This window comes from Ochotona curzoniae, unplaced genomic scaffold (genome assembly GCF_017591425.1).
Source record: "Ochotona curzoniae isolate NIBS_2020 unplaced genomic scaffold, NIBS_Ocur_1.0 scaffold_3223, whole genome shotgun sequence".
In the NCBI taxonomy this organism is placed as follows: domain Eukaryota; kingdom Metazoa; phylum Chordata; class Mammalia; order Lagomorpha; family Ochotonidae; genus Ochotona; species Ochotona curzoniae.
In genome coordinates this window covers 1,842,021-1,869,275 of record NW_024467108.1, presented here as the reverse complement: position 1 = coordinate 1,869,275, position 27,255 = coordinate 1,842,021, and the positions used below count along the sequence as shown (strand labels likewise).

At 44.6% G+C, this 27,255-nt stretch overlaps 1 protein-coding gene across 6 annotated transcripts in view; it reads left to right on the top strand.

The window, feature by feature from the left end:
* STIM1 (stromal interaction molecule 1) overlaps nt 1-27,255 on the top strand; it is a 205,255-nt gene that overhangs the window by 92,626 nt on the left and 85,374 nt on the right. For all 6 annotated transcript variants that reach the window (XM_040964426.1, XM_040964422.1, XM_040964425.1 and 3 more), the window contains exon 2: nt 20,191-20,321. In XM_040964426.1, the coding sequence (XP_040820360.1) occupies nt 20,191-20,321 (131 nt within the window). The remainder of the gene's footprint in view (nt 1-20,190; nt 20,322-27,255) is intronic.

Genomic DNA, 27,255 nt, shown 5'->3' with positions numbered 1-27,255 from the left:
AATGGAGAGGATCTGAGGTGTGGAGCTGGGGTCACACAAAGTGCCCAACAAATTGACCATGTAGTTGGTAACTAGGCAGACACACCGCTATATATTTATGCTTACTTAGTACTCTGGAGAGCACAATGCTCTTGTACCAGTTGTGCCTTCACCATTTTTGTGACTTTAGGTAACCCGCTTTTTGTATCTGGACTTCAATTTTCTCTTGTTACATTGGTATAAGAAAATGACCAATCCATAAATTCTTGGAGGCAGGCTGTGTGTAAGGACTCAACATAGATCTAGACATGTTAATCTTCCCTTTTTTTCTTAAACTGTTACAGTGTACAATTTTGTTCTTTTGGGGAAAGCAAAAAGGCACCTGAATCTTTTTTGGAGGGGGTCATCACCAAGCTGGGGGCAGTTCTATTGTGGCTAAAACAACCCTTTTGAGATGGCATCTTTGTCAGCTGAGGCTCTGTTCTCTGACCTCAGAGCAGGGAACTCATGGAACCTGGAATAGCTATAAGGAAGGTTCCTAGTAGCAAACAGGGTTTTCTCTGAGCCTTGTAGGGTCAGAAAGCCTTAAATATGAATAGGAAGAAAAAGTCTAGGTTCCTACTTAATCTTTCTCAAACGCTAGTACTTTGTTGAGATCACTTTCCTATGTATCTTCATCTGTCTTCATCTAGATATTGTCTGAGGGAGAAATGTTTAAAAATTATTTAAAATTTTTTATTTTTAAATATTTTTTACATAGTTGAGAGGGTTGTATGTCCATGTTGGCCTCTGATTGGGGTGGAGAGATTCAGGTATGGAGGAAGGTGGGTGAGACACATATTTCATTTTTTTTTTCCTTCTGAATTCACTAGGGAGGAAGGGAAGAAGGCTGCTCCTTGCTGGCAAACTATATCAGCACCCAGGGATTGGGAACAGTCCTTTGATGATGCCACAGAGACCCTGATGTGAAGAATGTTCTCAGGGTGTTGCTTGAGAGGTCTGGGTAGACCTTAGTCATCAGTTTCGTTACTCCAGGGTTGAGAAAATGTGTCCAAGGCCTATTGGTTGACAAAGTCCACCTTAGCGCATCCACAGACCCAGAACACACTCCATAGCTTGGCTAGGAAAATTGTCCAACATGTTCTGCTTTCCATTTTCTATTGAGGCAGTTGACATCCCCTACTGGTCTAGATGAGTTGGTTGTCATGCCCCTTGCTTGCATCTGGGCATGCTGTCCATTGAACATGCATTAGCAACTGAGGAGGCCCATCCCTGAGGTTCAGGTACTCCAAGGTCAGACTATACATCGTCGATTTTCCCTGGGTCCAATGGTCCAGTGTGGAAATCCTCCAAGAAGCCCTGCCTGGGGTGACCTCAGACTTAAACTCTTAGGTGTGCCAGCCAGTACAGGTTCAGGTGTGGTCTGTCACCTGCACCAGCTAATGCACATATGGGTGGGTGCAGCTTGGTAAAGTTCCACTTTAGCCCCATAACTTACACAAACCAATAAGTGCTAGAGCCCAGCCCATCCAGCCTGCCACAGACCTGGTCCTCATGAATACCGGTGGGTGCTGGCGTGATCCCCCAATAGTGCCCACCAGACCTGTCTCCAGCCCTTGTGTTTGCCTGTGCCAGTCTTTGCTGCAGCCTAGTCTGGTCTAGCCCAGCTCTCATGTACACCTAAGGGTACTGAGGCCTATCTTAGCTCACCCCACAACCAGACCCAGCCATCATGTATGCTGACATGTGCCACTGCCTTGTCCAGCCTGGCCTGCCCCTAGCCCTGATTCTTGTGCCCACTGGCTCTAGGTACAGCCTAAGAGGGGAGTGATGGCAGATCCCCTGCTAGGCATTTTCCCAGTCCAGGATCTTGTACCAACTAGGGGGTACTGTAGTCCAGCCTGACATAATTGGCACCCAGTCCTAGCACTTGCCAGCTGGTGCTGAAGTCTATCTCAGCTGGCTTGTATCCATTCTGGCTTTTGTGTGTGCCAGTGGGTGAGCAACCTAGCCCAACTTAGCTCACCCCCATACTGGCCCACTCCTGGGCCCAGTTCTCATGCTCACCAATGCACCAGCCTGGCACAAGGGAGTCTTGCATGTGCCAGCAGGTGCTGAGACCCAGTTTGAGTGGCCTGCATAAATTCTTTTTTTTTTAAAGATTTATTTTTATTATTTTTTTTATTGGAAAGGCGGATATACAGAGAGGAAAGACAGAGAGGAAGGTCTTCCGTCCTATGATTCACTTCTCAAGTGAGCGCAACGGGCCGATGCTATGCCAATCCGAAGCCAGGAGCCTCTTCTGGGTCTCCCACGTGGGTGCAGGGTCCCAAAGCTTTGGGCCATCCTCAACTGCCTTCCCGGGCCACAGGCAGGGAGCTGTAAGGGAAGCGGGGCTGCAGGGGTAGAACCGGCACCCATATGGGATCCCGGGCGTGCAAGGCGAGGACCTTAACCACTGTGCCACCGCGCAGGGCCCTCATAAATTCTTAACAGAAGAACTGAAGAAAAGGGAGATTCCTTCTTAATGAAATAATATTTGCTATAGACAAACTGGTTTTACTTTATCAATGAGCTATATAGTTTGCTTGTGTAGTCTTAAATATTTCAACAACTGCATTATTATGCCACATTTTACAGATGGGAAAAAATACCTTCAAAAGGTTAAGCAACTTCTCCAGTTCGGTATTAACAAATTACGATGACAAAACAAAAGAGCCCTGCATATAATTGAATTTGGCTTGAGTCATCTTAGGAAATATGAATAATTTAGCAGTTCTCAGTTGTACTTATTCTTCCAAGTTGTAAGTCTATAGCAGTCAGGGTCATATTTATTTATTTATTTTTATTTGTTTATTTATTCATATATATATTTATTTATTGGAAAGTCAGATATACAAAGAGGGGAAGAGAGACAGAGAGAAAGATCTGTCCGCTGATTTACTCCTCAAGCGGCTGCAATGGCTGGTGGGAGCCAAGCCAAAGCCAAGAGCCAGGAGCCTTCTCCGGGTCTCCCACATAGATGCAGGGTCCCAAGGCTTTGAGCTGTTCTCGACTGACTGCTTTCCCAGGCCACAAGCAGGGAGCTGGATGGAAAGAGGGCTGCCAGGATTATAACTGGCACCCATATGGGATCTCAGCGCATGCAAGGTGGGGACTTTAGCTGCTAGACTACCCACTGGGCTCCTCAGACAGGATCTTTTATCCTTTTCTTCCAGAATTTTTTTTTTATTTCTATCTCCAACTGACACTTCTTGTTCTTAATAGTAACTCTTAAATTTTCTAAATTTTTACTTTTACCGTTGATTCACTCTACCTTCCTACCCCAACCTTCCATTCCTTAATTCTTTCCCTAAATCTTTTAACAGGCATCTACTATATGACAGACTAGAGGTGAAAATGCAAATAATAATTCTTCCTTGGATCTTTCAGTGTAAGTAGATAGATAATTACAATAAAATTAATATCATAATAGTTGATGCTTACTATGTGCCAGGCTATCCCTGAAGCCATTTATGTGTCTTAACTAACTTAATTCTCACAACTCTGAAGTAGAAATTACTTCTTTCTTTTTAACAGATAGAGCAAAGGCATAAGGAGCTTAAGCAATTGGATCAAATTTGATAGAAATTTAAGAGAGGGTCTTAATAAAACCATATTATTATTATTACTATTAAAAGATTTATTTACTGTTGTTGGAAAGTAAAAAAAAGATTTACAGATATATGGAGATACAGAGAGAAAGATCTGTCTGCTGGTTCATTCCCCAAGTGGCTGCAATGGCTGGAGCTGAGCTTATCCAAAGCCAGGAGCCAAGAGCCTCCTCCGGGTCTCTCACATGTGTGCAGAGTCCCAAGGCTTTGGTCCATCCTCTACTGCTTTCCCAGGTCACAAACAGGGATCTGGAAGGGAAGTGGAGCAGCTGGGATATGAACCAGCACCCATATGGGATCCTGATGCATGCAAGGGAAAGACTTTAACCATTAGGCTGCCGTGTTGGGCCCAATCAAATCATATTATAAGTACCAATTATAAGGAGGTTTCTAGAGGCATTAGAAAAAGCCTGAAATTAGAAACCTGAGTAAACTTATATCTCATAAATCCATATTCTTTCTGCAGTCATTTTTTAGTTTGTGGATATTGAATCACTCTTTTAGGAGTTTGGTAGCTTTGTAGATTTTTTAAAGTTAAAAATTTTAGTAAGTAGTTATAAATTTACACAGAGTTTTAAGAAATTATATGAAGATATCACTAGTTTTCTCCAAGTGTAAATTTGAAAAAATCTGTACTGTAATATTTTCTGTTTTTGTTTGCTCAGTTGTGTACATGTGTGGGTGTGTCTAATTTCCATCCAATACCACAAGATCCTTTCTGTCCTTTTATAACCGTCTCATCATTCCCCCCCCCCCTTTTTTTTTTTACAGACAAAGGGTTTTATTATGGGATAGAGTCTAATAGACTGCCCCCTTGTGGGAAACAGCCCAGGGCCACTTCCATATGTTGGGGTGACCATGTGAGTGAAGCAGTGCCCAGAGTGTACAGCACTTGGCTTTTATATAAAAATCTGGGGTGTGGGGGATGGGAAAAAGCAGCAGCTCAGTTTGTGATCTGTAGCACAGAGTACTCATCATGGCTGCTGCTGACTTACATAGAGACAAGGTTAAGTTGATTCAGCATTCCAAACATTCCTGGATGGGAGTGTAAGCTTGACTTCCAGCAAGTTGGTGGAGTTACTTGTGCTCTGCTCAACCTAACATTTCCACATTTTATTTGGTGATATTGGTGGGCACTGTTTGGAGCTAAAAAGGGGGGTTTCATGGGGGAGGGTTGGGCCAGAACTTGGGTAAGCAGAGGTTGTGGCAAAGAAAAATGCTCCTGGATTGTTACATGCATGTATACTAGCAAGGAGCTGTGGGATGGAATTATTCTGACCTGCTTCTAGTCCTGGGTTCCCTCATTCTCTCTCTCTGTTTAGGTAAACTCTGGCTATTGTCAGGAATTAGGGTAACTGTTCTGGCTTTTTTGAGCTGAATATGAACAAAGTAGGAGGCCTGTGGTCAAGCCAGAACTTCAGTAGAAGGTGCCCTTTGGGGGCTGCAGTGCCAACTAGCAGAAGCTGTTTCTGAGGTTTTACATGCATGGGCACTTGAGTTTCAAGTCCTGGAGGATAGATATCCAACAAATATTAAATACACAAAGTCCCAAAGGATAGAGTCATTAGAGGATCCAGAAAAGCTCTAATACTACCCACATCCAGAAGTTTCCCTATTGAGAGGTGAATAGAAGTGGACAGAAAGGATTTGATAATTGGGTGGGTGTTAAAGCCTGACCAAGTATATATGAGGCCCAGGCCTATCTATCTCTTCATGAGGGGTTCTGGAAGAGACATCATAAGGGACGTGTGAGACTCTTCAGGGCATATATCCCATGACTCCCATTACGTGGCTGTTCTGAGAGGATAGCTGGGCTGAATAGGAGGCTAGTACAGAATAAGCAGTGTTTCAAGGTGGACATGTACAGCTTTACCTGTGATGTTGTTGACCCTAGGCCATCCCCTCCATATAGTGATGGTTGTTTTGGAAGCTGGACGATGTATTTCAGCTAATGGCCTAGCAAGGTTTTTTACCCATGAGACTTAGAGCCGACAGGTCAGTTCTGTTTCCAGTGGCCTGGCTCTTGGCAGAGCTGACAGGGTTCTTTGAGATCTGCTTCTGCCATGTGTAACTGTTTGCCTGATTATCTGCCTTCTCACATTGCAAGCACGTACTAGTTGAGGGTGGGCTGGTCTTGCCTGGTCTCCTTGAGAGCAGATTACTGTATAAAGCCACATTAATGGGCCTGTTCCACCTCCCCAACCCCTTCTCTATCTAGAATATGTCTGACCTCCATTCTTAAAATTTTGTCCATTCAAAAATGTTATAGAGGGCCTGGCACAGTAGCCTAATTGTTAAAGTCCTTGCCTTGCACGCACCAGGATCCCATATGGGTGGTGGTTCTAATCCTGGCAGCCCTGCTTCCCATCTGGCTTCCTGCTTGTGACCTGGGAAAGCAGTAGAGGATGGTCTAAAGCCTTGGGACTCTGCACACATGTGGGAGACCTGGAGGAGGCTCTTGGCTCCTGGGTTTGGATCAATCCAGCTCCGGCCCATTGCGGCCACTTGCGGAGTAAACTAGCGGATGGAAGATCTTGCTCCCTGTCTCCTCTCCTCTCCGTATATCTGCCTTTCCAATAAAAATAAAATAAAAAGGTTATAAAATTATAGAGTATGCAAACCTTTAGGGTTAGCTTTTTTCAAACATAATTTCCTTAAAACCTTCCAAGTTCTAGAATTTAACTGTTCTTCAGTTGAAAAATATATAAATGGATTCTAATTTTTTGACTTACAAGTAAAGCTTCTATTAACATTTGTGTGCAGGTAAAGGAGTTCATACAGGAAAGTTAACTAACCAGATTTGAAGTTCAGAAAAATGCTGACTTCTTGGTAGATGAAGAGTTTGAGAGAAATCAGAGCTGAGTCAGATTAATCAATCAAGAAAATGCTGTAGTAACCTAGGCAAGGGATGTCAAGGACTGAAGTAAGTTCTCTGTGGATTGGGGCATGCTTTGCCTTAGAGTCCTTGCCATCTGCATCATCAAGCTTGTATAGACAAAGGTGCAGACTGGGGAAACTGTGCTATAAGGAGGTCTGGTATACTTTATTCTGGATGGTCTCCATCCAGGAAGGTGCTGTGCTACCATAGCTGAGAAAGGCAGCCGATAAGGAAGCTTCAGAAGGGAAGCATCAGAACCTAGTTCTTAGATTGCTCATCCAACTACCAAGTTGCTCAGGAGATAGACTTGTTCTCTTCTCCCAAGGAAAGAAGAAGGGTCAATTATTTCTTTTATTGTCTTAGTGGGGGATTATGTGGAGCAGAAAGGTAATGAGAAGCTCTCTTCTAGTTCTGGACTGTTTTGGAGCCCAGGAATGTGTTCTCCAGTAAGCCCGCCAACAACATGCCTGGGAGGTTTGAGCCATCCTCTTGTTGCTATGGAAATAGAAATTCACATTATTTTTACCTCGTGTAATGGTGTGCCTGTCTCCTCAGTGTTTATATCTTCTGGCACTCATCACTGTGTTTTGGGGGCTGTTATTTGGACTGATTGTTGGGAGAGATAGTCTCATTTCTGAACCCAGAAGGGTGCAGTTGTAGAGTATCACTGTGATGGATTTGGCATCTTCCCTGGGAATTATGCAAAGCCCCTCCCTGGGAATAGCCTTAGGTATTGACCTCAACGTTTTAGGAAATTTTTCTTGGCAGGAGGTTGCTTTGAGTTGTCTATAATTACTTTTTTGACATCTCACACCCTGAATGAGTATTGGCTAGGGCACAAGAATGCTTGTGTCAGGCTTTAAATTAGAGAATTTGGGGTGGCTTTTGAATAAATGTGTGTTGGTTTAATCCCTCTGGAGCTGTCTTGCTTCTTGGCACAGTTGCTTTAGAATATAAAGGTTTACAGCATGTACTACCCCAAAACTGGGAAAGCCAACTTCAAAGTTTCCTTATAGCTTTCAGTGTGTCTTTTTTTTTTTTTAAAGAATTAATTTAATTTATTTGAAAGGCAGAGTTATGGAGATAGAGAGTTCTTCCATCCACAGGTTCATTCCCCCAAGTGGCCACAACAGCCAGAGATCAGCTGGTCCCAAACCAGGATTCAAGAGCTTCTTCTGTATCTCTTACATGGGGGTAGTGACTCAAGGACTTGGGCTATCTACTGTTGCTTTACCAGGTGCATTAACAGGGAGCTGGATCAAAAGTGAAGCAGCCGGGAAATGGAACTAGCACCCATATGGGATATTAGCACCCCCAGCACTGGCTCCTCAGTGTATCTTGAACAGATACCGTGTTACCCAGCACTGGGCTAGCCTAAGAGTGACTAGACACAACAGAACACCAGAAAAGTCAGACTCCTCTTGATACATATAGTTGGGACAATGGGATTTTTCTGGTAAAGCGAAGAGTAGAGGGAGATCTGACAAATGACTATTCAGATAAGAAATCTGTCCTTAATAGTAGTAAGTATATAAGAAAATTTAAATTTAAAGGTCCACACCTGTTACCCGTGAAATTCAGTATATATTTCAGTAATGGAGAGGATTGGGAGACAGGAGTAGAGAGGATCCTCCAAGTATGTGTGTGTGTTTAAGATTTATTTATTTTTATTGGAAAGGCATATTTACACAGAGAAGGGGAGACAGAGAGAAAGATCTCCTACCTGCTGGTTTACTACTCAAGTGGCTGCAATAGCTGGGGCTGAGCGAATTTGAAGTCAGGAGCTAATAGCTTCTTCTGGGTCTTCCACACGGGTGCAGTGTTTCAAGGTTTGGGCCATCCTCTACTGCCTTCCTAGGCCACAGGCAGAGAGCTGAATGGGAAGTGGAGCAGCTGAGGCACAAACTGGCACCTGTACGTGATCCCAGCATTTGGAGGTAGAGGATTAGTCACTTGAACTGTTGCACAGGGCCTATAGTGGCTTCTTTGTGTGTGTTATTTCCCAATGCCATTGGCTGCTATAGTCTTCAGCTATTAGCCACTTGAAAGTGTTAAATGAGTGTTGAAATGGATGTTGTATCATAGGAACACAGAACATTTTAAATTCAATGGAAGAAATAAAAGTGCAGGCAAAAAAGTGTGTTTAGCAGAATGCGTGGCTCTGCAGGAACCTACGGAGGAGGCATAGGGACTCGGAAGAGTTAGGAGGCGCCTGCAGTAAAGCGCAGGTGTTAGTGATTCAGGCCGTGCTTGGTGGAGACTAACTTCAGGGGTGAACCATTTTGTTCCAAAAGGAGGCTTCTTGTGAGATCAAAATTTGATGAAAAACATGCTTTGAATTGATGATGGTAAAAATGGGACACAAGGAATAGCTAAAGGTTCCATTGTGAAGAGATGGCTAAAGATATTTCTTCTTTTCTGACAGGTGATTAGATTTAATTCGCTTTCACAGAAGTATATTGTTTTGTTCTTTTTGCTCCTGTCAGTACAATGTACAAGGAACTCAGAGTTACCTTTCTAGTCACACACACACACACACACACACACACACACACACACACACACACACACGTATTTATGTGTGTGTGTATATGTGTGTATATATAATTTTATTTATTTTTATTTGAAATGCAGATTTACAGAGAGGAGAGACAGAGAGAAAGGTCTTCCATTTGGACTGCAACAGCCAGAGCTGAGCTGATCCAAAACCAGGAGTCAGGAGCCTCTTCTAGGTCTCCCATGTCCAAGGACTTGGGCTATCCTGTATTGCTTTCCCAGGTCATAAGCAGAGGGCTGGATCAGGAGTGAAGCAGCTGGGACAAGAATAGGCACCCATATGGGATGCAGGTACCACAGGGAGAAGGATTAGCTTGTTGAGCCACAGTGTCTGATCTTTATAGTTTAAAAAAGAAATTATTTATTTGTAAGATTTATGGTGGGATGAGGTGAGAGTGGGGTTGGGTAAGAGTTGAGGGGAGAGGAAGAGAGATTGATCTTTATTTGTTAATTCATTGGAGTGGCCACGGCTGGGCCAAGCCAAGCCAGAAGCCTGGAATTCCACCAGGTCTACATGTGAATGTCTTCTGCTCCTCTCCCCGGTGCATTGGTGTGAAGCTGGGTTTGGAAGAGGAACAGCTGGAATTGAACTGGTGTCCATACAGGATACTGGTAGCCTCACAGGCAGCACCCCAATGCATTACACCACACTCTTAGCTTCTTACAATGATTTCAAACAAGCAAACAAAACCCAACGAAAGCTGTTGCCAATCCTAATGATAATGGGCCAATTGTTACTTTTGTTTTTCTTTTGTCAGTGAGCTGGAGAAAATGTAAATTAAAGGTAAATCCAAAAAGTTCAATGTTGTCGCAAATGGGGACTAGTACAAGCCTAGTTAGGGCTTCTTTTGTCTGTTTTTCTTTTTTCAATTTTTATCTTTGATGTTATTGTATGTTTTTGAAGAACTTAGTCAATCTAACCCTTTTCCCCTGCCTGATGCTCAGGGCTGGCAACTTGGGGACAGTTGCCCAGGTGCCCTGCAGGGGACCTACCTCCCTAGTGACACCTGTCCCGTCACCCCAATAAAGAACCCCCACCTACCCCTTGAACTAACCAATGGTGTAAGGGTCCCATACTAATGAGGGATACTAAAACTAACCCCCTGATTGGTTGATTTTTGTATAAAAACCCTAAGATTTAGAGGTTCGGGGGTCTTCGTCTTCGGGGACCCGGGCATGTTCGAATAAACGCTCCTGTCGACTCCTGACTCCTGGTGATTCTTCGGGGAAGAGCGGCGACGGCGGCGACGGCGGCAGCTGCGGCAGCGGCGGCAGTGGTGACCGAGACCTGATCTCGGCGACCCCGGCGCCTGCCTAGGGGGTGCGGCGGAGGCGGTAGCAACAGAAGCGGCAGTGATGGCGGAGGGAAGAAGCGGAGACCACAACCGTGACCACAGTGAAGAGGCCACGACGGTCGTCCCTGTCGTTAGAGCGGCCCAGAGCTGCACGCGGACCGGCCAGCTGTTGGCTAGTGCCGCCGAGCTGTAACACTGTTCCAGGCCCTGCCTGGTCCAGACCGAAAGAGCTGAAACCTCTGCCCCACCTCCGCCTGCTCGTGGCCCACCTGCCTGGCTGAGCCCTTGTTAGGGGAGCCCCGTTCGCTTGCCGCACCCGCTTGCCGGCCAGCCTGGGAACAGGATCCATCCAGCTACCCTGTCTGGAGTGTCGCCACAACATTTTTAATGTATATTTATTTGATGAGATTTTTTAAAGATTTTTTTTTGATTTTTAAAAATTTTTTTCATTGGAAAGGCGGATATACAGAGAGGAGAGACAGAGAGGAAGATCTTCCGTCCGATGATTCACTCCCCAAGTGAGCGCAACGGGCCGATACTATGCCCATCCGAAGCCAGGAGCCTCTTCCGGGTCTCCCACGTGGGTGCAGGTTCCCAAAGCTTTGGGCCGTCCTCGACTGCTTTCCCAGGCCACAAGCAGGGAGCTGGAAGGGAAGCGGGGCTGCCCGGATTAGAACCGGTGCCCATATGGGATCCCGGGCGTGCAAGGCGAGGACCTTTAACCACTTGTGCCACCGCGCCGGGCCCCAGTGTATATTTATTTGAAAGGCAAAATGACAGAGAGAAAAGAGAAGGAGAGAGATCTTCATCTACTAGCTCTCTCTAAATGGCTGAAATGACTGGGCTGGGCCAGACTGAAGCCAGAGATGAGTACTATTGTCATATATAGGAATATAGAGGAGGGGAAAAATTCAGTATATGAAGAAATATTACAGGAAGCAAAAGTATATACTAGAGCTGAGCTTATACGGATAGTAGGTACCACTTCACTGTGGGTCTTGCAGATCACATTAGGAAATTTAAACTTTATCTTTGAAATAATGAGAAATTTTTGAAGGATGAGTGGGAAGTGAGTGGGATGGTGTATACATGCGCTGCCTGTAGTAGCATTCCTGTAATTGAGTATTTGGAGTATCTTCCCTGGGATTCACAGATTATGTGAAGAATATGATTTGGAATAGTTAAGGAGTATCAGGCTAGGATTGGTGATTGATTAAATGTAGAGGTGAAGGAGAGTGAGATGTTAAGTGTCCAACATAAGCAAGAATTTGGAGATTTAAGAGAAGATTAGCTTATATTTGGAAATCTAAATTAAAGTTCAGGTGCCTGAGAGATATCCATGTAGAGATGTCTTCTGGTAATTGGGTTCTGTAGGTTTTTGTGTATCAGAAGTGAAATTGTAGCCTGAAATATAAATTTGGTAGTTTGGTTGCTAGTAATTTCTTTAATTATTAATTGAAACTACAAGAAATGATGAGGTCATTTTAGGAAAGTGTACAGTATGGGAGAGGAGAGCCAGAGCTGAACCCAAAGATGTGATGTTATGAGTTTGTTCAAGCATGACATTCATTCATTCAGCCAGCATTTACTAATTTAATGCTTAACAGGGCAAATGTTAGAGGTCATACTGGGTACTTGGGGATAAAATGAATTATGCTTTGGACCAGTTTTGTGGTGAACAAGTTTAGCCTCCATTTAAGATGCTGGCCACCCAAATAGGAACTGGTTCATGTTCTGGCTGCTGCATTCCCTGCTATTGCCTGAGAAAGCAGCAGAAGATGGTCTGCGCCCACATGGGAGACTTGGTACAAGCTCCACTCCAGACTTTGGCTTTGGCCTGGCCTCCCCATGGCCGTTAAAGCTATCTATAGAGTGAACCAGTGGATGGAAGATTCTTGCTCTCTGTCTCTACTCCTCTCTCTCTAACTCTGCCTTTAAATAAATAAGTAAGTAAGTAAGCATTTTAAAAAAGTGAGTTATACTTGGTTCTTTTTTTTTTTTAAAAGATTTATTTATTTATTGGAAAGTCAGATATACAGAGAGGAGGAGAGACAGAGAGGAAGATCTTCTGTCCGATGATTCACTCCCCAAGTGAGCGCAACAGCCGATGCTATGCTGATCCAAAGCTAGGAGCCAGGAACCTCTTCAGGGTATCCCACACGGGTGCAGGGTCCCAAAGCTTTGGGCTGTCCTCAACTGCTTTCCCGGGCCACAAGCAGGGAGCTGAATGGGAAGTGGGGCTGCTGGGATTAGAACTGGCGCCCATATGGGATCCTGGGCATTCAAGGCGAGGACTTTAGCCGCTGCACCACCATGCCAGGCCCAAGACCATTTTTTTTCTAAAGATTTGTTTATTTATTTTGTATTGGAAAGTCAGATTAGCCAAGAGAATGAGTGACAGTGAAGAAGATCTTCTGTCTGCTGGTTTATTCCTCAAATGGCTGTAGTGGTTGGAACTGTGCCAATCTGGAGCCAAGAGCCAGGAGCTTCTTCTGGGTCTCCCATGTGGGTGCAGGGTCCCTAGGCTTTGGGCCATCCTTGACTGCTTTTCCAGGCCACAAGCAGGGAGCTTAATGGGAGATGGAGCAGCTTGGACACAAACTAGAGCCCGTATGGGATCCTGGTGCACAAAAATGAGGACTTCAGCCACTAGGCTATTGTGCCGGGCCTGAGACCAAAAAATTCAAAAATCCAATCTAATGCTATTGTATTTCTATAGGATTTTTCCTCTTTTTCCCTCCCTCTTTGCCTTCCTTCTTTCTTTTTTTCCTTCCCTACTTGCCTCCCTATCTGTATGCCTCCCTCTCCATTTCTGTTTTATTTGAGAAGCAGAGAGATAGGGTCAAATGTTCACCCCTCAGATATCTGCAGTGGCCAGCCTGGCTTGGCCTAGGTTGAGTCAAAGCTGGGAGCCAATAACTCAGTCTAGGTCTCCCATTTGGGGCACATGAATCCTTGAGCCATCACTTGCCTTCTAGGATTAGGATTAGTAGTAAACTGGAGTCAGGAGCTGGATAGTGAACCCAGTTACTGTGACCTGGGATGTGTGTGTCTTAACTGGTTTCTAATCTGTTAGACCAAGTGCATACTTCTGTAATGTATCATGTATTTGATCCTGTAATTTCTGTCTAGGTAAATTCTACACCTAGTTGCTGGCATTGATTTAGAAAACATTTACTGACCATCTTATAAAGAGCCTGATTCTTTGCTTGTCAGTGTGGACATGGCATCAAGCCCTGGTAGAGAAAACACATTAAATAGAAAATTGCAGCATAATATGTGATATGATTAATAGCACCTGAATGTTGTAGAAGTAAAGGCTATCATGAGAGTCAGCAAAGAGCTACTTGTCCCTCAGATACACAGACACACACAAATATGGAAACAATGGTCTCACCCACTTTCCTGTAACCATTGACCTTTTATTCCCTAATCAACTATGTAAAGTTTATCAAAATTTTAAAAATCATTAAAAAAAGTAAATATTTATTCGTAAAAGAAAAAAAGAGCTACTTGTCCACTTGTCAATATAGGACTGGCTAGTATGATTGAACTTTAGTTCCTATATTTTATTCTTCATAATCCGACAGGGAAGGTGACTAAGGTCAGCAGAAGATGGAACTATTCATTTTTGCTGCTCTAGGAAGAAGGAAGAATTCTGCAAGTGAATATCTGGTTTTGGCTTTAAGCTAGGTGTTTTAACAGATGCAGTGTTACTTAATTCTCACAAAAAATCTAGGCATCAGATTATGCTCATTTTGCTAAAGAGACATTGGAGGCCCTGAGAAGTTAAACAACTTGTCCAATGTCATGTGGTTTATAACTGGTGAAGATGAGAATTTTGACATATGTGTTCTGACTCCTAGTCCAGGGAATCTTTCATTGCAGCATAAATATGCAGCTAAATGGGTGACTCCCCTAAGGTGTTTCCAGATGGCTGTGGGAAACCTTGCCAGCCTGGAATGTGGACAAAAAAAATAGCAAAGGTCTCAGGAAGGAAGGGGAGACAGCTTGGAAAATGTTTGGTTGAAAGAGTTATTTGTGAATTTTTGATGACTGAAATTTTCATGTCAGGAATCTATGGCCATGTTGGACATTAGGCTTTTGTACTTTCAGTGGATCTCTTTAATCCTTTTCTATACCTGATGAAGTCAGAAGCAAAACTTAACTGTCTGTTTGATTAGGTAAAGAGCAGAGCATAGTGTTTGAAATGCAGACTTCTAGGAGATAGGCTGTTAAAGCACAGGGCAGTGGTGCCCAGCCTGGAGAACTGAGGTCCCTTGAGCTTTATGAACTGTTTCCATTTATTTTTTAAAAATGTATTTGTTTCATAAGCAGAGTGCCTGCTTTAATTCTCAAATGTATGCAACAACCTGGGCTGGACCAGACCTAAGCCAGGAGCCTGGAATTCTGGGACTCCCACACAGGTTGCAGTACTCCACGCACTTGGGCCATCACCTGTGTAGGAACCTGGATAAGAGTGAAGGCAATTGATTCTGTGCACCCTAATATAGGCATCACAAGTGACAGTTTAACACTTCTTCACCACAGTGTCTGCCTGTATTTTCTTTTTTTTTTAAAGATTTATTTTTTATTATTTTTTGTTGGAAAGGCGGATATACAGAGAGGAGAGACAGAGAGGAAGATCTTCCATCCAATGATTCACTCCCCAAGTGAGCGCAACGGCCGATGCTATGCCAATCCGAAGCCAGGAGCCTCTTCTGGGTCTCCCACGCGGGTGCAGGGTCCCAAAGCCTTGGGCCGTCCTCGACTGCTTTTCCGGGCCACAGGCAGGGAGCTGGAAGGGAAGCGGGGCTGCTGGGATAGAACCAGCGCCCACATGGGATCCCGGGTGTGCAAGGCGAGGCCTTAACCACTTGCGCCACCGCACCAGGCCCTGTATTTTCTTATTTAAGAAAAAGGCAAAACAAAACAGAAAAACAAACTACTAGAAGTTATACTTTACTTTAGATCCTGTTTGTGGATATAGCCAATGAAAAGATTCAATTTCTTTCCTTTAAGTCATTAGAAAACTTTTTTTTTTAAAAAAAGTTATTTATTTTTATTGGAAAGTCAGATTTACAGAGAGAAGGGGAGAGAAAGATCTTCCGTCTGCTGGTTCACTTCCCAAGTGGCAGCAACAGCTAGAGCTGAGCCGATCCAAAACCAGGAGTCAGGGCTTCTTCTGGGTCTCCCAGGTGGATACAAGGTCCCAAGGCCTTAGAGTGTCCTCTACTGCTTTTCTGGGCCACAGCAGGGAGCTGGATGGGAAGTGAAACAGTTGGGATATAATTTGGTGCCAGTATGGAATCCCAACACATACAAGGTCAGGACTTTAGTGATTAGGCTCCTGTGCTGAGCTGTTTTGTTTGTTTGTTTTTTATTTGAAAGGCAGATTTTACAGAGAGAGCAAAAGAGACAGGGAGAAAGAGAGATCTTATCCTTTGCTTCACTCCCTAAATAGCCTCAACAGCTGGAGCTGGGCCAGTCTGGAACTAGGAGCCTGGAGCTTCTTCCAGGTCTCCTACGCGGGTGCAGGGTCCCAAGGACTTGGGCCTTCTTTCACTGCTTTCCAAAGCACATTAGTTTACAGGGAGCTGGATTGGAAGTGAAGCAACCAGGACTTCAGCTGGTATCCATGTGGGATGCTGGTACTTCGGGTGGAGATTTAACTTACTGTGCCACGATACTATCCCCTAGAAAAGTATTAATGCAGTGTGATAGGTGGGCTTCCTATGATCTGCTGGAATAGGGGAGATGAGTTCAAACAATGACTATGGACCGAATATAGATGACTGCCTGCTTTTGTAAATAAAGCTTTATTAGAGCACAGACGTACTCAGTTATGTTTTGTCTATGGATACGTTTCTGCTACAATGACAGAGTTAAGTAGTATAATAGAATTATATGGCCCATAAACCCCAATTTATTATCATTGTCTCTATTCAGAAAAAATAGCTAACCCTTAGTTTAGTTTTCTTTCTTTCTTTCTTTCTTTCTTTCTTTCTTTCTTTCTTTCTTTCTTTCTTTCTTTCTTTCTTTCTTTCTTTCTTTCTTTCTTTCTTTCTTTCTTTCTTTCGCTTTATTTATGTTTATTGGAAAGGCGCATATACACAGAGGAAGATCTTCCATCTGATGGTTCACTCCCCAAGCAGCCGCAATGGCCAGAGCTGAGCCAATCTGAAGTCAGGAACCTCTTTCCAGGTCTCCCATAAGGGTGCAGGGTCCCAAAGCCTTGGGCCATCTTCAACTGCTTTCCCAGGCTGCAAACAGGGAGCTGGATGGGAACTGGGGCTGCTGGAACTAGAACAGGCGCCCATATGGGTTCCTAGCGCGTTCAAGGTGAGGACTTTAGCCACTATGCTAGTGCGCTGGGCTCTAGTTTAGTTTTCTTTCAAGGCATTTCTTATACAGCGTTTGAATTGTTTGTTTCTCAAGCTTTTTTTTTTTTTCTTTGAAAGGCAGTTTTACAGAGAGAAGAAGAAATAGAAAATGTCTTCCATCTATTGGGTCACTTCTCAAATGGCTTCAATGGCCAGAACTGAGATGTTCTGAAGCTGGGAAGCAGGAGCTTCTTCCCTATCTCCTACTTGGGTCCTGTGGCCCAAGTTCTTGGATAATGCAAAGTTGCTTTCCCAGGACCTAAGCAGAGCACTGGGTCAGAAGTGTAGCAGCCATGACATGAACTGGAGCCAATATGGAATGCCAGTGCCACAGTAAAGGGGATTGGCCTGTTGAACCATAGCACCACCAATTTTAAAAACAAACACACACACAACAAATGAATTTATTAATTTATTTTGAAACTCGGAGTTACAGATAGAGGGAGAGAGCAGGTATCTTCTATCTGCTAGTTCGTTCCCCAGATGGATAGTGCTGAGTCAGGCAGGAGCCAGAATCCAGGAGTTCTGTCTGGGTCTCTAACATGGATTACAAGGATCCAAGCACTTGGGCCATCTTCAACTGCTCACCCCAGGCCAGTAGCAGGGATCTGGGTCAGGAGGAGAGCAACCGGGATGTGCACTGTTACCCATATGTAAGGCTCGTATTACCAGTGGCCACTTTACTTGCTATATCAAAGTACGGGCCTCAATCTCTTGTATTTTAGCTCATAAGAACAAAGATAAGATCTGATTTCTATTTTTATGCCAGTTGTAGGTCTGACGTATATAAAGTATTTAGTAAACATTGCTTAAATGAGCAAATCATATGCAGACCTGAAAGCTCTGACATGCAATTGCTTATGCTTCGAGTTGGTAGAAGAGTATTGTTGGTTAGACTATTATCACCATCTTTGTGTTTTTTTTTTTTCTGTGAAAAAGTTAATTATTACTCATTGCACTTTTTGGATTAAGGTGAATAATCATTTTAGACATGAGTTTCATGAATAAAGCGATTGTGCCACAAACTCTTGATAAGAAAGAAACTATGCTTAATCTTTTGGTATTCTACTCTCTCTCTCAGTGCCCACTCCCCCTCCATCTTCAATGCGGTGTAAAAAGACAATGGTAGAATATAAGATTACATGGTGCATTAGACTACTTTTTGTTTTAAGATTTATTTAATTTTCTTGGAAAGGAAGATTAATAGAGAAGAGAGATATAGAGAAAAATCTTTCATCTGCTGGTTCACTCCCCGAATGTCCACAACTGCTGTGGCTGAGCCAGTCCACAGGCACGAACCAGGAACTTCGTCTGAGTCTCCCATGTGGGTCCCGTGGCTTTGTGACATCCTCCATTGCTTTCCCAGATGATAAATATGGAACTGGATGGGAAATGGAGCTATTGGAACACAAACCGACACCAATATGGAATGCTGACACTTGCAGGTGGAAGATTAATCAGTTGAGCCATTGTACTGGCCCCTAGGAAAAAAGTCTCCCCCCACCCCACCCCCCAGCATTTAGTTTGGAGATTACAGTTAAGATTTCGGCAGGTCAGTAGTCTGGCATCTGTGGAGGTTGCTCCTGTTCAGTGTGAAGCACAACCACGTGGGGATCTAGGAAGCAGAGACAGCACTAACTGAACTAGATCTCAAATAATGATCATCCCTCGAGTGATAACCAAGTTGAGCACATGCCCCCAAAATAAACATCTCCTGTGTGCCCCCATCTCTTTTTATTTTATTGAAAAATTTTTTTTCATGCTACAGTTCCTTAGGCTCAAAAATTTCTTCTTCTACCCTTCCCATCCCTGTATCTATCCCTGTATCTATCCCTGTATCTATGTTACTCTTCCTTTCAAAGAAAGAAGCAAACTTTTTTTTTCTTTAATTTAAACCAAAGACTCTTTATCCTGTCCTTGCCTTCTCTTCTTTGATAGATTCTTCTATTACCTGGGAAGTCAAGATATAGTCTCTGTTCTTTGGGGCATCTGAAGACTCTTTTTCCTTGAAAATAATTATCAATACACAGATCAAAAGAAAATTAATTTTTTTATCATCTAGGAATTGGAAGGAATGTGTTTCAAAAAGTTTGTGGAAATGGAATTAAAATGTAAGTTTGCTATTATTCAAAAATAATGCTTTTTCAAAAATAATTTTTAAAAAGATATTTACTTGAAAGGCATAGTGACAGATATGGAGAAAGAGGGAAAGAGAGAGAATGAAAGGATGAGACTTAATCTTCCATCTGCTGGTTCATTCCTCAAATGGCCACAGCCAGGACTGGGCCAGACTGAAGCAACGAGACAGGAACTTATATGAATCTCCCATGTGGGTATAGGGGCAAAAGCATTTGACCTGTTTTCTGCTGATTTTTTTCTACCTGTATTGGCAGGGAGCTGATTCTAAAACAGAGTGATGAACCAGTACCTGTATTCTATCTTGATGTTGCAGGCAGTGGCTCAACCTGCTGTATTACAATGTGACCCCTCCAAAATTTGAAGAATTTTCATGTCTTGAATTTAGGTCATTGATCCATCTTGAATTGAGTTTACTCTATGGCGAAAGACATGGTTCTATTTTTTTTTTAAAGATTGATTTATTTTTATTGGAAAGTCAGAGATACAGAGAGGAGGAGAGACAGAGGAAGATCTTCTGTCCGCCGATTCGCTCCCAAGTGACTGCAATGGCCAGAGCTGAGCTGATCTGAAGCCAGGAGCCAGGAGCCTCTTCCGCGTCTCCCACATGGATGTAGGGTCCCAAGGCCTTGGGCTGTCCTCAGCTACCTTCCTAGGCCACAAGCAGGGAGCTGGAAGGGAAGCAGAGCAGCTGGGGTTAGAACTGGCACCATATGGGATCCCAGTGTGTGCAAGGCGAGCACTTAAGCTGCTAGGCTATTGCGCCGGGTCCAGAATTTTTTTTGAAATATTTATTTATTTTTATTGGATAGGCAGATTTATAGAGAAGGAGATACAGAGAGAAAGCTCTTTTGTCCACTGGTTCACTCCCCAAGTGAGTGCAATGGCCAGAGCTTAACTTATCCAAAGCTAGGAGCCAGGAAACTTTCTGGGTCTCTCATGAAGATGTAGGATCTCAAGGACTTGGACTGTCCTCCTCTCCTTTCCCAGGCCACAAACAGGGAGCTGGATGGGAAGTGGAGCAGCTGGGTCATGAACCAGCACCCGTATGGGATTCCGGTGCTTGAAGGGAAAGGATTAACAAATTGAGGCAGCGCACCAGACCCATGAACAATTAGGGTGTTCAAGCATTGTCCATGAGTGACAGAGTTCAGCACATTCTCTGTACAGTTAAAGGCTGGATGTGCAAGTAGCTGGTTAAGTGCCTGTGTAAGGAGAGAGATTCTAGAAATTAAGGATGCCAACACAGGTTGGTAATAAAGGCAAGGTGGCAGCTCTGAGTTATGTTTTCACTTGCTTTTCCTGTACAGAGTTTTGCCGGATTGACAAGCCACTGTGCGACAGTGAAGATGAGAAGCTCAGCTTTGAGGCAGTGCGAAACATTCACAAGTTGATGGATGATGATGCCAATGGTGATGTGGATGTGGAAGAAAGTGATGAGGTGAGCTTTTTCCTTCTAGAGTTCTTGTTTGTTTCAGTGTGAAACAGCACCCGAAAGTTTCCTAAGTACTTTCAGAGGGATGCTCTCTTTCTAGCTTGTTCACCGGGAACTCATCCTAGCTAGGGGACCTGGTTTTCAGCAGAGCAGCCTTTTAAAAGCCAGCCTGTTAGAGTCCAGACTTTGAATATGCTGGATGGACTCTCACGTACTGCTGGCTGGTGGGACAATTCTGACTGCACTGTGTTGTTTGGGAGAGAGAGGGATCCCTGAGGTTGGTGTGTTTGCTTCTCTCCATCCTAAATACAGTCCTGCTGTCCGTGGAGGATGACAGTGTATACTCAGCCCGATGATGTCACATAAAAGGGAAGGCAAAACAGAGCCTGCCTTCTGGGAATGTATACTATATTTGAGAGAAAGAAAAAAGTCCTGAAATAACCCTTCCAAATGACAAGCTTCATTTGTTAAGAGCAAGTTGAGTGGTCCAGATAGTAAGAGCTAGAGGAACCTCTGTTAGGGTTGGGGAATGTCCAGCCTATGTGCCATATAAGCTCACAAATTATTTGATCTGACCCTTCCAAAGCAAATATAGGCAAGACTTAAAGTTCAATAAATCCTGAGTCTGGAGTGGAGGCTTAGTGAGTAAATCTTCTCCTACATGCACTGGGATCCCAATATGGGCCCTGGTCATGCCTCAGCTGGTCTACTTCCCATTCAGCTCTCTACGTGTAACCTGAGAGCGCAGTAGAGGATGGCCCAAAGCCTTGGGACTCTGAATCCATGTGGGAACCTGGAGGAAGTTCCTGCGTCCAGACTTCAGATCGGCTTAGCTCCAGCCATTGCAGCTACTTGGGGAGTGAATCAATGGACAGAAGATCATTCTCTGTATTTCCTCTCTGTGTATCTGCCTTCCCAATAAAAATAAATAAATCTTTTTTCAAAAAGTCCAGTAAATCTATGGCAGGCTTTTTAAAAAATTTATTTTTATTTCAAAGACATATATACATATATACATATATATATATGTATATATATATATGTATATATGTATATATATATATATATATACACAGAGAGAGAGATAGAAAGAGAAAGAGAGGAGGAGAGACAGACAGAAAGATCTATTATCTAATGATTCACTCCCCAAGTGACTGCAATGACTGGAGCTGCGTTGATCCGAAGCCAGGAGCCAGGAGCTCATCCAGGTCTCCCACACAAGTGCAGAGTACCAAGGCTTTGGGCCATCCTCAACTGCTTTCCCAGGCCACAAGCAGGGAACTGAATGGGAAGCGGGGCTGCTGGGGTTAGAACCAGCGCCAGAATGGGATCCTGGCGTGTTCAAGGTGAGGACTTTAGCTGCTAGACCACCGCTCCAAGCCTGGCAGGGTGTTTTTAAGTTGATAATTTTGTATGGCCACGAATGATGTTGTGTATATACAGATTGTCCTTGGTAGAAGTGGCAATGTCCTGTTATTTTTTAAATCTATTTTTAAAAGGTTTATTTATTTTTTATTGCAAATAAAAGAAAGGAGGAGAGACAGTGAGGAAGACCTTCTGTCCATTGATTCACTCTCCAAGAGGCTGCAATGGCTGGAGCTGTGCCAATCTGAAGCCAGGAACCTTGAGCCTTTTCTGGGTCTCCCACACGGGTACAGGGTCCCAAAGCTTTGGGCCATCCCAGGCCACAAGCAGGGAGTGGCTGGGAAGTGGGGCCGCCAGGATTAGAACCGGCACCCACATGGGTGAGGACTTCAGCCAGGCCCTTATTTTATCTTTTGATTTTACTGCATTGCTTTCTCAACAGAGTGAAGAGTAAAATGTTATCAGGTGTGGAAAAAAGGATGTAAAGTTTGTTGATTTCAAGCTCAACGTGAGCTATCAATCTGGTGAAGCTATGAAGTTATACCAATCTGTAGTAGTGCCATAGTGTATAAAGGAGGAAATCAGCCTAGTCTATTTTCCCTATTAGTTTAACTGCTTTTGATTTACTGTTTAAAAAAATTCTTTTATTTTGGTAATCTTTACATAGTTGATTAGGGCACAAAGGGTTAAGGGGTACAGGAAAGTGGGTAAGACCATTGTTTCCACATTAATATTATTTTTTTTCTGTATGTGGGGTAAGGGAAGAGAAGTCCCATCCAGCCTCCCTCCCATCCCAGGTCCCTGATGTGGGGCATGCTCTGAGGGTCCTGCTCATGCAGTTTTGATAGTTTAACAGTTCTGAATTGCTGCTAATCTCGCCATTCCAAGAACGATGAAATAGCTGCAGAATCCACTGGCTGACATAATCTCTTTATTGTTGGGGTTCTGAGATCAGCAGTCAGTTGGATGGATCTTCAAAGAAACTTCATCTGAAGCAATTCCAGACCTGATTCTTGTGTGTGCTTGCCAGTACAGGGTCTGGCACAGTCTGTCGCCCCAATCAACCTATGCATATGCTGGTCATTGCAATTACTGGGTCAGCTCTCTTTCCAGCCTTGTCTTCCACTGGAGCCATTGGGTGCTGCAGTCCAGCCTGATCCTGCCGACTTCATACTCAGCCCTCCCACAAACCAGTGGGAGCTACAGCCGAGTTGGGGTGACTTTCCATAAACCCCGCCAGGCTTGCCCCTACCTGGCTCCCATGTTTGCCAGTATGTACCATAGACTTACTTGTTCAGTCTGTCCCACATCCCACTTAGCTCTTGTATATGTCAATGGGCACTGAAGCCTAGTTCAACCCAATGAACCCTACTATTCAGGCCCACACACATACTGGCGGGTGCTGTTCTGTCTAGCCATCCCTGCCCCAGTCCTGGTTTTCATGCTCTCCAGTGGGAGTGGTAACCCAAGAGGGATGTGTCCACTATTTCCCTAGTAGGCCACTCCCACTCCTGGATCATGGACTCCTGGAACATGGAGCATGGACAGGTGGTTCTGCAGTCTAGCATGACAGAATTAGCCCCCAGTGCCAGGCTCTGCCAGCTGATGTCGCGGCTAAGGCCAGCCAACCCTCACCCACTCTAATTTTTGCTTGCACCAGTAGGAACAGTTAGCCCAGCCTGGCTTTTCCCTGATCTAGCTCATATGAGGCCCACAGGTGTTGTAGCCCTACCTGGTCTGGTCTGCCCCCATCCCAGTTCACACTCTCCAGTGGGAATGGCTGTCCAGCAGGAGAGCCTTCCACATTCCCCCCACTGGCTTTGCCCCCTCCCTCCCTGGGTCTTAGATGTACTGGTTTGGTGCTGTGGCTCAGTCTGGCACGGTCTGCCTTTCCTTGACATTTGCCAGTGGGTGTTGTAGCCTGGGCTGGCCTGGACCACCCCCAATTCCAGTTGACACTGCTGAGGATTACACCCTAGCCCAGCCCAGCAGGTATCCAATCCCAGCTGTAATGTGCACTGGTATGTGTTGCGACCAAACTTGTCTCGACCTACACTCTGTTCTGGTGCTCGGATTCGCCAGCGGGTGATGTGAACTGCCCCCAACCTATGCCAACTGTATGCCAGTGGGTATCTTTCTCTGACTTGGTCTGGGTTGCTCACTATTGTGGTTCTTGCGCTCATCTGCAGGGACTGTGACCTGCCAGAGGTCATCAGAATCTCTCACTATGGCAGATCTTGCATATGCTGGTGGGTCCATTGGTCAGCCCTACCTAGTCCACCTCCTGTCCTGGCAGTAACAGTGGCCTTTCCTGACTGGCCTTCAACCCATTCTTGTTCTTACTATTGAATGTGTCAGCCCAGGTAAGGCTCGTCCATACCCAGACACTGCTCACACATGGCTCAGTAGGGGCAGAGACCTAGCCTAGTCATTCCTACTTCTACCCAGGTTCTCTAGAGCACCAGATGGTACTGGAGTCTAGCCTGTCTTGGTGCGTCCAGTTTCAGTCCACACTTGTGCCAAGGGAGACTGTGGCCTTGTCCAGACCAGAACGCAGCCCCCACTCCAGCCCCCACTCCAGCCCCCACACTCACCAGTGGAAACCCAAACTAGTTAGGGTGTCTTCTTAGCTCCCCAGTCGGGCCTGTTCCCAGCCATAGATCGTGCACATGCCAGTGGGTACTCTGACCCAGCGTGGCATAGCCCCTCACCTATCTCATCCTTTGCCTTCAATGCTGTGGCCTAGTATCCCTGGATCATGCAGACCAGGCAGTGTAAGAGCCTAGATGGGCATGACCTATGCTCCATTCTGATTTCTGTTCTTCAGTGTGAGTTTAAGTTTGCTCAGCCCTGCCCGGTCTGCCCCCTTCCAGTTGCAGTTTGGCTCACCCCACATCCTGTTTTAGGATGCACATTCGGGTGCTGCTGCCTTGACCTGCCCTGACTGTTGTTGGTTCCTTTATCTGTAAGTGATGGCAGGTTCCATAGTCACACCTAGCTCAGCCCATCACCACCTCAATCAGTGGGAATTCTCTTTCTACTTGTTGGGCCCACACTTCCCCCAAAGAATTTACCCCCAGATCTGGTTCTCTTGTGTATTGGTTAGTTTCTTGACCCTGCCAAGTGTGACCCATCCCCTGTTCCGTCACTGTCAGGTACTGGTACCTAGCCCTGCCAGGTAAGACCCCATTCATAGCTTTCATGTGGGCTGGTATATGGCAGTCAGTGATGTTCTACACTAATAGCCCATCTCAGGATTCCCATGTGGGTTGGTGAATCAGTCTGGCCCAAATAGAACTTATGGACTCTCCCCTCCAAACCCTCAGATCTCAGTCCGCATGCTTGCAACCAAGTTCCATGACCCCATCTCTAGGAATTACACAGAATTTATCCCTCACCTACACTCACACTAGTCTTATCCCTGGATGTGCCTAGGCAGCAATTACATATCCTAAAAACCCTAGAGCTCGCCACCAGGTAGCCATTAGGCAGAGCCTGGCTCCCAAGGGTGCCCACATCCTAGGACTCTCTCACCGTGTGGCGGCAGTGTCCTTGGGCCGAGTCCGGAGCATTGGGTTTGACCTTGCTCGCATACTCTCTGCAAGCGGGTTGCCGCCCCTGTGGAGCGCTGCTGTCATCCAAGCCACCAAGGTTGAACTCCCACCCCGTTTTCCTGCTGCCACAAGGTGGTGGTTGCAGGGCAGGGCTAGAGGCCTTAATACCATCCCAGGATTCCCTTATGGTGTACTCACCAAGGAGGGAGAAATCTCTCTCCAGCCTCCCAGCAGCCAGGACTCGGTCACCGTGTGGCAACAGTACCCATGTGCTGAGTCCTGGGCATTGGTTCTGACCTGATCGTGGACTTTCTGCAAGCGGGTCGCCACCAATGTGTAGGGCTGCTGTCACCTGAGCCTCCAGGGTCAAACTCCTGCTTTTGATTTTCTTGTAAAAAATATTTATTTGAAAGGCAGAGTTAGAGCGAGGGAGGGAAAAAGAAAGAGAATGAAAGAGAGAAAGAGAGAGAGAGATCTACTGGATTACTTCCCAAATGACCACACAAGACAACAACTGGGGCTAGTTCAGGCTGAAACCAGGATCCAAGAACTCCAAATGGGTCTCCATGGGGGTGGCACGGGGACAGTTGCTTCAGCCATCTTCTACTGCTTTCTCAGACACATTAGCAGGAAGCTGGAGGAGTCAGGACTTGAACTAGCACTCTGATAGAGAATGCTGGCATCCCTGGTGATGACTTAATGTGATGTGCCACAACACTGACCCTTACCTTTGAGTTTTTGTTTCAGTTTTGGATTTCATGTTGTCAAGAGGATTTAAAACAGTGAGAACTGACTGATCTTACATGGTTAAATGAAACGAAAGATGGATTATACATTAACTATTGAGTGAGGAGCATTCAATTCAGTTAAATAATACTGATTAAATATTATGCCTGGATGCTGCTACTGTGGCACTGCAGGTTAGGCTGTGGCAGTGGCATCCCTTATGAGATCCAGTTTGAGTCCTTGCTGCTGTGCTTCTGATCCTGTTCCCTGCTTATTTTCCTGGGAAAACAAAGGGAGATGGCTTAAGTGCTTGGGCCTCTACCATCCATGTTGGAGACTTGGATAGAGTTCTAGGCTATTGGCATTGGCCTAGCCCAGACTCGGCCATTGCAGCCATTTGGAGAGTGAATCAACAGATGGAAAATCTCTGTGTCTCTCTGTAACTATACTTTTCAAATCAATAGACTAATGTTTTAAAAAGTATCTATGTGGGATGGTATTGTAGTATAGTGGATAAAGCTATCCCCTGCAACATTAGGATCCTATATGGCTTTATTGCGAGTCCCAGCTGCTCCATTTTTGATCCAGTTCTCTGCTAATGTGCCTGCAAAAACAGTAGAAGATGGCCCAGGAGATTGGACCTCTGCTATCCTCGTGGGAGATCTGGATGAAACTCCTTGCTGCTGGCTTCCACCTGGCCTACCCCTGGTTATTGTGGCCATATGGGGAGTAAAATTAGTTGATGGAAGATTGAAAAATCTCTTCCTCTCTCTTTTTCTCTCTGTCTCTATCTCTGTCTATCTCTGTAACTTTGTCTTTGAAATAAATAATTATTTAGAAAAATATATGTGTGGTACATTGTTCTAGGTGTAGAGATAGACTAGTAAATACAGCCTGTGTTTGTGTAATTGATTGTCCAATCTCATAATTTATAGCCTAGTGAAGAAACCTTACTCTAGAGGAGACTTGGGTAATGTAATTTCTACCTTCCAATACATAAATGGAGAAATTAGACTAAAATAACTGTGATTGATAGTAACCATGAAAACCACAGCACCTGCCTATCATTTATTGAATTCTTTCTGTATGACTGACACAGTATAAAGCTGTTTGCATAGTTACTCTTAATTTTTTAAGTAAGCTTATGAAGCTGATGTTATTAACTGAGACTGAAGTCTTAGAAAGGTTAAGCGTTTTGTTCAGGGACACACTGGCTATGTGCTCAAATCTAATTTCAAAGCTCATGCTCTTAAGTACTGTTGTATATTTTCCTTTTCTAAGAATGGAACCAGGAC